Below are 15,641 nucleotides of genomic sequence, written 5' to 3' on the forward strand. Positions count from 1 at the left end.
TGTTCTTATGTCCATACATATGTCCTTAGTGTGATATATATGTGCTTTTTCTGATATATATGTCCTTAATTTGATGTATACAGTATGTCCTTATTCTGATATATATCCTTATTCTGATATATATGTTCTTATTCTGATATATATGTTCTTATTTTGATATATATGTCCTTAATTTGATACATATGTCCTTATTCTGATATGTATGTCCTTATCTTAATATATATGTTGTTATTCTGATTTATAGCTAGCTCCCTCTGTCTGTCTCTGTCTCCCTCTGTCCCTCCCTCGCTCACTCTGTCTGTCTCTAGGTCCCTCTGTCTGTCTCTAGGTCCCTCTGTCTGTTTCTGGCTCCCTCTGTCTGTCTCTAGGTCCCTCTGTCTGTCTCTAGGTCCCTCTGTCTGTCTCTAGGTCCCTCTGTCTGTCTGGTTTCAAGTCACATCCCTGTCACTGCACACCTGTGCCCAGTTAATAATCCCACCACCTGTCTCCACCTTCCTCGTCACTCCTTCGGTATTTAACCGGGTCCCATTCACACTGTCGGTTGGTTATATAATTATAGAACCGGAATCAGCATTGTGGCCACGCCCCTTGAGGCCCCCTGCGTGAGCGCCTCGTGTTCATTAGGCACATTTTAGCATTTTTAGAGTTTATTGTGCATAATCAGCAGGTGTCATGGCATTTCACTGTATATATGTATGACCGTATGTATATGTATGTGACTAATAACCTCCTGAACTTGTAGAAGAGTATTTATTTACAAAGTCACTGTCTGGAACACAAACTGCTATACAAGTAAAAATGACAAGTTATACAAAAGAGATTAAAATGACAAAAGTGATGTTTAAACAGGATTGGATAGATGGATGGATGGATGATATAGATGGATGGATGGATGATATAGATGGATGGATGGATGGAATAGATGGATGGATGATATAGATGAATGGATGGATGGATGGTATAGATGAATGGATGGATGGATGGTATAGATGGATGGATGATATAGATGGATGGATGATATAGATGAATGGATGGATGGATGATATAGATGAATGGATGATATAGATGAATGTATGGATGGATGGTATAGATGGATGGATGATATAGATGGATGGATGATATAGATGAATGGATGGATGGATGATATAGATGAATGGATGGATGATATAGATGGATGGATGATATAGATGAATGGATGGATGGATGATATAGATGAATGGATGGATGATATAGCTGTATGGATGATATAGATGGATGGCTGATATAGATGGATGATATGGATCGATGATAAGGATGGATAGTTGGATGGATGGACGGATGATATAGATGGAGGGATTGATGGATGGTATAGATGTATGGATGTGTAGATGGCTGGATGGATGATATAGATTGATGGATGGATGGCTGAATGGTATACAGTAGATGGATGGATGATTTATGGCTGGATGGATGATATGGATGGATGGATGGATAGTATAGATGGATGGATGGATGATATAGATGGATGGATGGATGGTATAGATGGATGGATGGATGGTATAGATGGATGGATGGATGATATAGATGGATGGATGGATGGATGGTATAGATGGATGGACAGATGAACTGTTTCAGGCAGGAATGTCCAGGTTGTCATCTCTTGGATATCCCTCCACTTCCATCGCCATCAAAACATCTGAAATAAAATATTGACAAATATGACCTGCTACAGTATAATGTAACGTTATGTTATATCATCATAACTTATGTTGTATCGTGTCATACATCATACTGTATATAATTTTATATCATATCATGTTATCATATCATGTTATGTTATCATATCATATCGTGTTATGTTATATCATATCATTTTTATATCATGTAATGTTATGTTATATCATGTTATATCATATCATGTTATCTGATATCCCATCATGTTATGTTATATCATGTTATGTTTTATCATATCAAATATTGTTATGTTAGATCAAATGTTATGTTGTATTATATCACATCAAATATTTTGTTATATCATAAATTATATTTCATATCATATGTTATATCATGTTATGTTATATCATATATCGTAACATGTAATGTTATATCCTTTCAAATATCATATTGCATTATGTTTTATCATAACATCATATATCATATCAAATATGTTATGTTATATTACATCATATAATATATATCCTATATCATGTTATATTATATATCATATGATGTTATGTTAAGTAATATCATATAGCATCTTATATTATGTTATATAATATATCACCTTATGTTATATCATCATATATAGTATATCATGTCATATTATATCATATTTCCTTTCATGTCATATCATATATATCATGTTACGCTATGTTATATCATATCATATATCATGTTATGTTATATCATTTTACATTATGTTATATGATATCATCATATAATATATCATGTTATGTTGTATCATATCATACATAATTTTATGCTATGCTATGTATCGTATCATTTCATGGTATGTTTTGTCATGTTATATCATGGCATATAATATTTAATATCATATCATGTAGTTATTTCATTTCATTAGATCATATAACACATCATGTTATGTTGTATCATATCAAATGTTATGTTACATCATATCAGATCATATATCATATGCAATTTTTGTTATGTTATATCATATGTATATTATTATGTTATGTCATCATATCATGTAATATATCTTGTTATGTTTTGTTATATGGTATATCATATATAATGTTATGTCATGTCATACAGTATGTTATGTTATATCATATTATATTTCATATCATATATAATGTAATGTTACATCTTATGTTATATCATATAATTTCATATCATATCATCATATTATGTTATATTGTGTTCTATCATCTCATATCATGTCATTACATTATGTCATATTATGTTTTATATCACATCATATATGATATTATCAGACCATGCAATGTGAAACCGTATTAATGTGTGTAACATTATTATTATTATTATTATTATTATTATTATTATTATTATTTTACCCTCTGTGTAGTCCACCTCCGGGTGGCTGGAGACGAAGGCCCAGGCCACGCCCACCAACAACGCCACCACCAGGTTGACCACCATCCAGGGCTGGAGGATCTGCTGCTCCCTGCCTGCAGGCCTGGAAGGATTGAGAGACAGACTGATAAATAGTCGGGCAGACGGACAGGCAGACGGGCAGGCGGACGGACAGATGGACGGGCAGATGAGCAGACAGACTGACAGGCAGACGGGTAGACGGACAGGCAGACAGACAGGCAGAGGGACAGACAGACGGACAGGCAGAGGGACAGACAGACAGACAGACAGACAGGCAGATGAGCAGACAGACAGACTGACAGGCAGAGAGACAGACAGAGAGACGGACAGACAGGCAGACGGGCAGACAGGCAGATCGGTGGACAGACAGACGGGTCTCACCAAAGACTGTGATTGGCTGTAGGATACAGGTTGATTCGGTCGCTGGTCATTTGCTGACTGAGAGACAGGATCAAGGCTATAAAATACACTGCACACACACACACACACACACACACACACACACACACACACACACACACACACACACACACACACACACACACACACACGTAACCATAGTCACTTGAATTGCATAATCGTGTGTGTGTGTGTGTGTGTGTGTGTGTGTGTGTGTGTGTGACTCACAGAAGGAAGCCATGGCTGCAGGGTCGAGTGTCAGGAAACCTCTCAAAGCCAGAGAAGCCTTTGCCAGATTGACCCTGAGAGATTGAGACAGAGTGACAGAGAGAGAGCGACAAAGAGAGAGAGAGAGAGACAGACAGACAGAAAGAGAGACAAAGAAAGAGAGAGAGAGAGAGACAGACAGACAGAGAGAGAGAGAGACAGAGAGAGAGACAGACAGAGAGTGAGACAGACAGAGAGAGAGACAGACAGAGAGAGAGAGACACAGAGAGAGACAGGGAGAGACAGACAGAGAGTGAGACACAGAGCGAGCGAGACAGAGAGCGAGACAGAGAGAGGAGGTTGAGCTGATAAAGACAAGTCAACATCCTATCTAATCAGTGAACGCTCTGTGCTGCTTCGACTGATACTCTGTTGATACTCTGCTGATACTCTGCTGATACTCTAGTGATACTCTGTTGATACTCTGCTGATACACTGCTGATACTCTGCTGATCAGCAGAGTATTCTGTTGATACTCTGCTGATACTCTGCTGATCAGCAGAGTATTCTGTTGATACTCTGCTGATACTCTGCTGATACGGTGTTGATACTCTGATACTCTACAGATATTCTGTTGATACTCGACTGATACTCTGCTGATACTCTGATACTCTAGTGATATTCTGTTGATACACTGCTGATACTGTGTTGATACTGTGTTGATACTCTGTTGATACTCTGCTGATACTCGGCTGATGCTGTATTGATACTCTGCTGATGCTCTGTTGATTCTCTACTGATACTCTTCTGATACTCTTCTGATACTCTGTTGATATTTTGTTGAAACTCTACTGATTCTCTGTTGATACTGTGTTGATACTCTGTTGATTCTCTGCTGATACTCTCCTGATACTCTGTTGATACTCTGATACTCCGATGATACTCTGTTGATACTCTGTTTATAATCTGCTGATAGTCTACTGATATTCTCTTGATACTCTGCCGATACTCTGTGATACTCCTTTGATACTCTGTTGATTCTCTGCTGATACTCTGTTGATACCCTGATACTCTACTGATGCTCTGCTGATGCTCTGTTGATTCTCTACTGATACTCTACTGATAGTCTGTTGATACTCTGTTGATGCTCTGCTGATACTCTTCTGATACTCTGATACTCTGTTGATACTCTCCTGATACTCTGTTGATACTCTGTTCATAATCTGCTGATAGTCTACTGATACTCTACGGATACTCTGTGATACTCCTTTGATACTCTGTTGATTCTCTGCGGATACTCTGTTGATACCCTGATACTCTACTGATATTATGTTGATACTCTGCTAATACTCTGCCGATACTGTGTTGATGATCTGTTGATACTCTGTGGGTACTCGACTGATACTCTGTTGATATTCTCTCGATACCCCACTGACATTCTGTTGATACTCTACTGAAACTCTGTTGGTACTCTGCTGATACTCTGCTGATACTCTGCTGATACTCTGTTTATACTCTTCTAATACTCTGGTACTTTGCTTATACTCTGCTGATACTCTGTTGATACTTTGCTGATACTCTGTTGATATTCTCTCGATACTCTACAGATATCCTGTTGATACTCAACTGATACTCTGTTGATGCTCTGCTGATACTCTCTTGATACTCTGTTGGTACTCTGCTGATACTCTGCTGATACTCTGCTGATACTCTGTTTATACTCTTCTAATACTCTGGTACTTTGCTTATACTCTGCTGATACTCTGTTGATACTTTGCTAACACTCTGTTGATACTCTGCTGATACTCTGTTGATATTCTCTCGATACTCTACAGATATCCTGTTGATACTCAACTGATACTCTACTGATATTCTGTTGATACTCTACTGATACTCTGTTGATGCTCTGCTGATACTCTCTTGATACTCTGTTGATACTCTACTGATACTTGACTGATGCTCTGTTGATAGTCTGTTGATACTCTACTGATATTCAGTTGATACTTTTCTGATACCCTGTTGATACTCTGATACTCCACTGATACTCTGCTGATACTCTCCTGATACTCTGTAGAGCAGACTGACCTGTCGAAGGCAGACACGGTGCTGATCGCCAGCAGGAGGTAGAGCAGTGACTGTGCAGGTGCTGCCAGGCGGTGGTACTGCTGCAGCAAGTTGGATAGAGTACTGAGCTGCTCCCCTGCCAACACATACACCACCACCATGTTCCACACGGCGTAGCCAGCCAGGAAGCCATGCGAGAAGAAGCCAGCCACCCTGAGGGGAGGGAGGAGGAGGGAGGAGGCTCAGTGCTGCCCAACTTCAAACCCAAATCTTCTGACTGTACAAGAATGTATTTAACCCCGTCCAGGGCAACGGAGCAGAGCGGGAGGACTCTGTCTGTCTCTCTCTCTGTCTCTATCTCTCTCTCTCTGTCTCCTCCTCTGTCTGTCTCTCTCTCTCTCTCCGTTCCTCACGAGGGACGAGACACAAGTTCTGGTTTGGGCCTCGACACCGTCTGGATACTGCAACGCTCCGTTGGACCACCTGCCTGTTCCATCTGACCTCTACTGACCTCTACTGACGTGTGACTGTGATACATAGGGCTTTGAGTCTACCGACAGTCTTATCAATGACGTCAGGTAAAGGAATGTACTGTGTACTGTTTGTACCTGAAGCCTCTATGTACTTTGAGTGCAATGTCCCTGGTGGTCCACAGGGTTCGGACCTCCATGGGAGGTCCTTCCATCTGCTCAGAACATCTGTCCAGACGCTCTGCCAGGAACCTCCCTGACACACACACACACACACAGAGCATACACACACACAGTACACACAGTACACACACAGTACACACACTCTTGTTTATAACCTGTCCTCTGTATACACGCCAGGTTTTAATATAATTCACCTCCTCATGTCTCACTCACTATTTCTCTCCACAAACATCCGTCCGGCCGGGGGGGCGTGTCCCAACGGGGCGGAGAACAGTGAATGCTGGGGAATGGAGGCGTGGTCAGTGACAATGTCATCATCCTCTGCTCCCAGGTCGTTGCTGTACTGCTCCGCCGCCTTCGCCTTCCTGTCATGAAATACCATTTAAAAACGTGATCTGTTTCCATGGCGTCACCAGAGGGCACTGAGCCGAGCCCCAGCCACTGGAGTCGTCTCACCTCTTCTTCTTGGTTTTTCTGGTGGTGGTGGTGGCGTTGGTTTCCTCTCGGTCGCTGGGCTGCTCCACCACGTCTCCGTTGGTGACGTCGGCCGGATCTCCTTCCTGCTCTGAGACACCAAAACAGGAAGTAGCCAGACACTCACAAAACACCAGACTCACTTCTCTACCTGTCGCCCATCACTGTTCACATGCAACACCCCCCACCCACACTAGGGGTGTGGAAGTGGCCTCTTCCACGATTTACCACAATTATGGCTTTGATAAGTACTATGGTGGAAAAAAATACCCTCGAGAAGAGGTCCTTGAATTCAAGATCCTTAATTATAAAAATAGACCTGAGTTTGTTTCTGCAGAGGATAAGACTGAAAAAAATCCAAGGATTCAAGGCCTTCATGTAACGTCTAGTTAATGGCGTAGAGTTTTCCAACACCTGGTCTGATCAAAATGCTGTTTAACATCTGAGCGTCGCCAGGACGTCCTGCTGGCTGATAGGTTCACGCTCAGGTCCTCCGCTCACAATTACAACCATTTTTGACACAACCACTTTGAGCACAGTCACTCCAGGAACTTTCCATGACAGCACCAAACTGTGAGTGCATTTGAAGTTGATAAAGATCCTAAAACATCCCATAATACCTTTCTGCTTCCTGTGCCCAGTGTTTACGTGCTCCTGAATGAAACAACCTGATTGGCTGACAGGTCGGCCATGTGGATGTGCTGCTGAGCATCGGTCCAGAGATCTGAGCTTGTGTGGAGGTAAAACATTGAACCGGATTTTCTGAACCTGGACTTGACCACCTGCACTGGCGTATGATGTCATAACTCAGTCATACCCATCAAACAAGATGTTGAGATCTTGTCCTGGTACCTAGGGTGAGAGCCTTCTTCTTCCTTCTCTTCTTCTGTGGTGCCGGGTCCTGGGGTTCTGGGGTGGAAGGGTCCTTGCTGTTGACCTGGCTCCTGGCTTCTCCGTCCTCCAGCTCCGGCTCCACGGCCACTAGGACGCAGCAGAGCAAGACACGCTGGCAACCATTCAGCAGAGCAGAGCCTGTGTGGTTGGAGTCCTGCCACCACCCTCCTCCTCCTCCCTCCTCCTCCCTTTCCTCTCTCCTTGCCTCCTCTTCTTCTCTCGCCTCCTCATCTCCTCCTCTCTCCTCGCCTCCTCCTCTCTGCTCTCCTGTTCTCCGCTCTCCTCCTTTCGCCTCCTCCTCTCCCATCTCCTCGCCTCCTTTTCTCCTCTCTCCTCCTTTCGCCTCCTCCTCTCCCCTCGCCTCCTCCTCTCCTATCTCCTCGCCTCCTCTCACCTTCTCCTCGGTCCTCTCCATCATGTCCCTCCTTCTTGGACTTTTTCTTCTTGCTCTTGACGGTTGGCATGGCAACCTCGCTCTGTGTGGACCAAACATCAGAATCACAAAGTCAAGTATTGACATATTGACATATTGACGTATTGATGTATTGACATATTGACGTATTGATGTATTGACATATTGACGTAGTGATGTATTGACATATTGACATATTGACGTATTGATGTATTGACATATTGACGTATTGATGTATTGACATATTGACGTAGTGATGTATTGACATATTGACGTAGTGATGTATTGACATATTGACGTATTGATGTATTGACATATTGACGTAGTGATGTATTGACATATTGACGTAGTGATGTATTGACATATTGACGTAGTGATGTATTGACATATTGACGTATTGATGTATTGACATATTGACGTAGTGATGTATTGACATATTGACGTATTGATGTATTGACATATTGACATATTGACGTATTGATGTATTGACATATTGACGTATTGATGTATTGACATATTGACGTAGTGATGTATTGACATATTGACGTAGTGATGTATTGACATATTGACGTAGTGATGTATTGACATATTGACGTATTGATGTATTGACATATTGACGTAGTGATATATTGATGTATCGACATATTGATAAAATGGACTCATTGACGTAGAAGAAGAAAGAAGAAACAGTCTTTATTTGTCACACTACAACACATGCTTGCACACACACACACGGACATGCTTTGGATGGTGGCCGGTGAAATTGTTCCTCTGCATTTGACCATCCTGGCATATTGACGTATTGATGTATTGATGTATTGACATATTGACGTATTGACATATTGATGTATTGACATATTGATGTATTGACGTATTGATGTATTGATGTATTGACATATTGACGTATTGACATATTGATGTATTGACATATTGATGTATTGACATATTGATGTATTGACATATTGATGTATTGACATATTGATGTATTGACATATTGACGTATTGACATATTGATGTATTGACATATTGACGTATTGACATATTGATGTATTGACATATTGATGTATTGACGTATTGATGTATTGACATATTGATGTATTGACATATTGATGTATTGACATATTGATGTATTGACATATTGATGTATTGACATATTGACGTATTGACATATTGATGTATTGACATATTGACGTATTGACATATTGACGTATTGACATATTGATGTATTGACATATTGATGTATTGACGTATTGACGTGTTGAGGTATTGACGTATTGACGTATTGACGTATTGACATATTGATGTATTGACATATTGACGTGTTGAGGTATTGACATATTGACGTATTGACATATTGATGTATTGACGTATTGATGTATTGACATATTGGCATATTGACGTATTGATGTATTGATGTATTGACGTATTGACGTATTGACGTATTGACATATTGATGTATTGACATATTGATGTATTGACATATTGATGTATTGACATATTGACGTATTGACATATTGATGTATTGACGTATTGACGTATTGATGTATTGACATATTGGCATATTGACGTATTGATGTATTGATGTATTGACATATTGACGTATTGACATATTGATGTATTGACGTATTGACGTATTGATGTATTGACATATTGACGTATTGATGTATTGATGTATTGACGTATTGACGTATTGACGTATTGGCATATTGACGTATTGATGTATTGACGTGTTGATGTATTGATGTATGTACTGACTGAAATATTGATCCAGTTGTGCTTCGTGTGAAGTTATTCAACTAAATGTCAAATAGTAAGTGAAGCAGGAGCCACAGAATCAGGCATCGATGGCGGTTTCTTTGATTTATGACTGGAATCAGAATCAGGATGTGATGGTGCAGGATGTGACGAGTTTTAGGATGTGAAGAGTTTTCATGAGTTTTAGTGACTTTGGGCCTGAAGTTTGTTTATGTTGATGAAAGAGAAAAGTTGAAAACTCAAAGCTGCTGAACATCGGGGTTTTTAACTTGTGGAGGAGATGGAACGTTGATACGTCAGGTTGATCAGGTCACCTCAGCACCTTCCACTTTGACTGCCTCTTTGCATACTTAGTATATTTAGTAGAGTTGATGTTGCTTTTATAATGGCATGAAATAAATCACATAAAAGTAAAATGTCGACCAACTGCTGCAGATTGGAACATGAAGGTGGAAGCAGAGTGAAGGCAGCCGAAGCAGCTTCACTGTGGCTGTAAAGACACATAGGAATGTGGATTAAATCCATTTTACAAAACGATTGTAATCTGCTCAAATAATTCTGATGATGTCATAATTGTCCCACATTGGTGCGATCTCTACGGAACAGTCTGGAGATGACGTTTATTTTTTGAACAAAAGGACCAAAGCATCAGGAGCGTTAAAGCTCCAGGTCCTCACTTCCTCTCGCTCGCTGTCCAACAGGAAGAGCATCAGAGAGTTTGGCTCCGCCCCCTTTAAAAGTCACCCAACTCAGTGTCCACTTGTAGAAGCTGGTGCTCACAGGGAGGTGGTGGCTCCTGAGGACCTGGTGCTCATCAGGGTGGAGAAGGCTCTGAACTCCATCAACCGATGGACAAATGGAGAAGAACCACCTCCATTCAAGGTTTGAATGTTCCAGGATATCAAAGACCATCAGGGAGCGTCCAAGGACCTGCCTCCGCTCCATATCCTGATGAGTCCACCCCGAGGAGGAGGAGGAGGAGGAGGAGGAAGAGGAGGAGGAAGAGGGGAAGGAGGAGGAGGAAGAGGAGGAGGAGGAGGAAGCCACTGCTCTACAAGGAGGAGGAAGAGAAGGAGGATGAGGAGTTGAAGGAGGAGGAGGAAGAGGAGGAGGAGGAAGAGGAAGCTACTGCTCTACGAGGAGGAGGAAGAGGAGGAGTAGGAGGAAGAGGAGGAAGCCACTGCTCTATGAGGAGGAGGAAGAGGAGGAGGAAACCACTGCTCTACAAGGAGGAGGACGAGGAGTTGGAGGACGAGGAGGAGGAGGAGGAAGAGGAGGAGGAGGAGTTGGGGGAAGAAAATGAGGAAGAGGAGGAGTAGGAGGAGGAAGCCGCTGGTGATGAAGTTCAACCCTCTCCAGAGTGTGTGGTTGTCTGTGTTTGGTTGGTGTAAGGTGTGTTTGGTTGGTGTAAGGTGTGTTTGGTTGGTGTAAGGTGTGTTTGGTTGGTGTAAGGAGGCAGCAGAGCGGCTCTGGAGTCCTCAGACTGCTGCCGTGGGCGATGCATCATGGATCCTCGTTGGCGTTCAGCCTCTGAGCAGTCAGCCCCCACCCTGATCCACTGTCATGTGAAGTCAGTACCTGGAGGAGGTGGAGGTCCTCAGCACCATCACTGAGGTGGAGGAACAAGTCCTCAGCTGATGGACTGAAAGGGTCACATCCTTTATCTGACCAAGACTTTTGACGTCAGATCATTTTCTCAGTTAACGATAGAAAGAAGATCAGTACGCAGAGTAGAGAGTACTCTGCGTACTGTGTACTCTGTATAGTGTGTACTCTGTGTACATTCTTACCTTGCGGCTCCTCAAAGTGTGAATCCACAGCAACAGAAGAACGACACATCAACAGTAGAAACCATCAGACACAGCAACACAACACAGTATAACCACCTCTCTGTCTATCTGCCTGTCTGTCTGTCTGCCTGTCTCCAGATGATCTCATTGTCCAATAGAAAGTCTCTTAGGGTAAGTCTTGATGCAGTGAGTGTCCTTCCTCCACTCCTCCATCCTCCCTCCTTCCTTTTCCTTCTCTCCTTTGCATTTCTGTTGCAGAAGGATTTTAAACTATTCTCCACCTCGGTGGAGGTTGGCACCGGAGGAAGGAGGCGCAGTCACAGTATTGAGCCGCGGCCCGGCTTAGCACCTGTTGATCTGGTTCACTGTGGCAGCTCTGTAAGGAGCTCTGTGATTGGCCGATGAGGTGTGAAGCCGCCATCTGCTGCCGGTTCGACCTGCAACCACTACTCCCGCCGCACGGTGCAGAACTCCACCCTCGGTGCCGTCGGGCGGATGTCCATAGGGATCAGTATGGATGCATCATCTGCTCATTGGTCTGTTGTCCAAAGTTCAAAGTTCAAAGTGTTTTATTTGTCAAGGGTACAGTACAACACCAGGTCGTTCGGTACAATGAAATCCTTGGGGCATGACAGGCCATAAAAAGTGACATAAAAAGATAAATATATATATATATATTTTTTTTTAATAAAATAAGAGTCAAATATAAAATAAATTTAAAAAAGAGTAAGAGTCGATGTTACAAATACGATGTTACGGAGGTCCCAGTGTATGTACATCAAATGAAATAATAAAAATAATCCTAAAACAGAAACTAAAATAACTGGAGCGTTGTAGCAGATCCAACAGAAACAGATCAGTCTGCTGCACAAGACATGGATGTAAATATAAATATATAAATATGAAGTAAAGTACATGTACATGTATGTGTACATGTACATGTATGTGTACATGTAGTTGTGGTGAAGTACATTCAATTGACAGAGGTGATGACAGATGTTGCCGCTTGAGAAGCCTGATGGTAAAAAGAGTTGGTGAGGCTGGTCGTCCGCTAACAGTCAGCAGCCTGAGCAGTCAGCAGCCTAAGCAGTCCGTAGCCTGAACAGTCAGCAGCCTGAGCAGTCAGCAGCCTAAACAGTTAGCAGCCTGAACAGCCCGTAGCCTGAACAGTCAGCAGCCTGAACAGCCCATAGCCTGAACAGTCAGCAGCCTGAACACTCCGTAGCCTGAACAGTCAGCAGCCTAAACAGTCAGCAGCCTAAACAGTCAGCAGCCTAAACAGTCAGCAGCCTGAACAGTCCGTAGCCTGAACAGTCAGCAGCCTAAACAGTCAGCAGCCTAAACAGTCAGCAGCCTGAACAGTCAGCAGCCTAAACAGTCAGCAGCCTAAACAGTCAGCAGCCTGAACAGTCCGTAGCCTGAACAGTCAGCAGCCTAAACAGTCAGCAGCCTAAACAGTCAGCAGTCTGAACAGTCCATGAGTCCTCTCTGTAGGAGGACTCATCATTGTTGGAGATGGGACCCAGGATGGTGGTGTCATCCGCAAACTTCAGGATGGTGCTGGTGCTGCGCGTGACCACACAGTCCTGTGTGAGCAGGGTGTACAGGAGGGGACTGAGTACGCAGCCCTGCGGCGCTCCTGTGCTCAGGGTCAGTGCAGAGGAGGAGACGTTTCCCATTCTCACCAACTGGGGTCTGCCCGTCAGGAAGTCCGGGATCCAGTTACAGAGGGAGGTGTTAAGAGCCAGGATCCTGAGCTTAGTGGGCACAATTGTGTTGAATACTGAGCTGTAAGCCACAAACAGCATCCTTACGTGTGTGTTGCTCTTGTCCAGGTGGGAGAGGGTGCCGTGCACTGCCAGGGCGATGGCGTCGCCCATAGATCTGTTCGGGCGATATGCAAATTGAAGGGGGTCCAGGGAGTCAGGCAGGGAGGAGCAGATGTGGGTTCTGACTTGCCGCTCGCGCTTCATGATGGTAGAGGTCAGTGCTACGGGGCCATAGTCACCCAGGCAGGTGATGGGTTGTTGTTTTATTCCTGAATGATGTCGCAGTCTGTCAATAATGACCTTTACCACTGCCACAGTCATTATTGCTTCCAAAAAACGAGTGCTAACGCTAACACAAGCTAGTGGCACCATCTGGTGGTAATAAAGGTTTGAACAACATCCCTACGTGCACAACCTGATCATGTGACCATGTGAGGACACACAGAGCCAACATGGCCGACCTGAGCTGACATGGAGCTGGACAGCTGGGGAAGGGGGTTAAGTTCTGACCTGGCAGGTCAAAGACGATAAACTGGGTTAAGAAGAAGAATCCTATTAGACACACACTGCAACACACACACACTGCAACACACACACACACACACACACACACTGCAACACACACACACACACACTGCAACACTCACACACACACACACACTGCAACACACACACACACACACTGCAACACTCACACACACACACACACTGCAACACACACAAACAAACACACTGCAACACACAAACAAACACACTGCAACACACACACTGCAACACACACACACACACTGCAACACACACTCACACACACACACACTGCAACACACACACACACACACTGCAACACTCACACACACACACACACACACACACACTGCAACACACACAAACAAACACACACTGCAACACACAAACAAACACACTGCAACACACACACACACACTGCAACACACACACTGCAACACTCACACACACACACACACACACTGCAACACACACAAACAAACACACACTGCAACACACAAACAAACACACTGCAACACACACACTGCAACACACACACACACTGCAACACACACACTGCAACACTCACACACACACACACACACACACACTGCAACACAAACTGCAACGTACAAACAAACACACTGCAACACTCACACACACACACACACTGCAACACACACAAACAAACACACTGCAACACACACACACACACACACACACACACACACACACACTGCAACACACACACACACACACACACTGCAACACAAACTGCAACGTACAAACAAACACACTGCAACACACACACACACACACACACTGCAACACACACAAACAAACACACTGCAACACACACACACACACACACACACACTGCAACACACACACACACTGCAACACACACACACACACACACACTGCAACACACACACACACACTGCAACACAAACTGCAACGTACAAACAAACACACTGCAACACTCACACACACACACACACTGCAACACACACAAACAAACACACTGCAACACGCACACAAACAAACACACACTGCAACACACAAACAAACACACTGCAACACACACACACACACACACACACACACACACACACTGCAACACACGCTCACAAACACACTGCAACACACACACACACACACACACACACTGCAACACACACACACACACACACTGCAACACACACACACACACTGCAACACACAAACAAACACACTGCAACACACACACACACACACACACACACACTGCAACACACACACACACACACTGCAACACAAACTGCAACGTACAAACAAACACACTGCAACACTCACACACACACACACACACTGCAACACACACAAACAAACACACTGCAACACACACACACACACACACACACTGCAACACACACACACACTGCAACACACAGTTTAATAATTACAACTTGTTGAAACTGTAGTTTAATCCAGAATAATTTATATAAATAAAAAGACACTACCGGTGCAGGGCTGGAGGCTGCGTGTTGGGGGCTGGGGGTTGTGTGTTTTGTGTCAGGACGACAGGATGCAGTGTGATGTCATCAGAATGTTAAACCAAACGGACATCTGCTGAGGATTAAGAGGAGGAGGAGGAGGAGGAGCAGGGAGAACATAAAATGTT

General features: G+C 43.3%; 1 protein-coding gene across 1 annotated transcript; it reads right to left on the reverse strand.

Moving 5' to 3' along the window:
• Positions 1 to 1,521: 1,521 nt before the first annotated feature.
• tmem237a (transmembrane protein 237a) lies at positions 1,522 to 8,212 on the reverse strand (the record flags this gene model as incomplete). Its single annotated transcript, XM_080018987.1, has 10 exons — positions 1,522 to 1,675; positions 3,018 to 3,139; positions 3,439 to 3,526; positions 3,685 to 3,758; positions 5,749 to 5,940; positions 6,336 to 6,453; positions 6,594 to 6,745; positions 6,837 to 6,945; positions 7,707 to 7,835; positions 8,143 to 8,212. 10 exons carry the CDS (start codon positions 8,210 to 8,212, stop codon positions 1,611 to 1,613), a joined length of 1,119 nt encoding a protein of 372 aa, XP_079875113.1. The 3' UTR covers positions 1,522 to 1,610.
• Between the last annotated feature and the right edge of the window lie 7,429 nt (positions 8,213 to 15,641).

The sequence above is a fragment of the Zeus faber genome, assembly GCF_960531495.2.
Source record: "Zeus faber genome assembly, chromosome: 18".
In the NCBI taxonomy this organism is placed as follows: domain Eukaryota; kingdom Metazoa; phylum Chordata; class Actinopteri; order Zeiformes; family Zeidae; genus Zeus; species Zeus faber.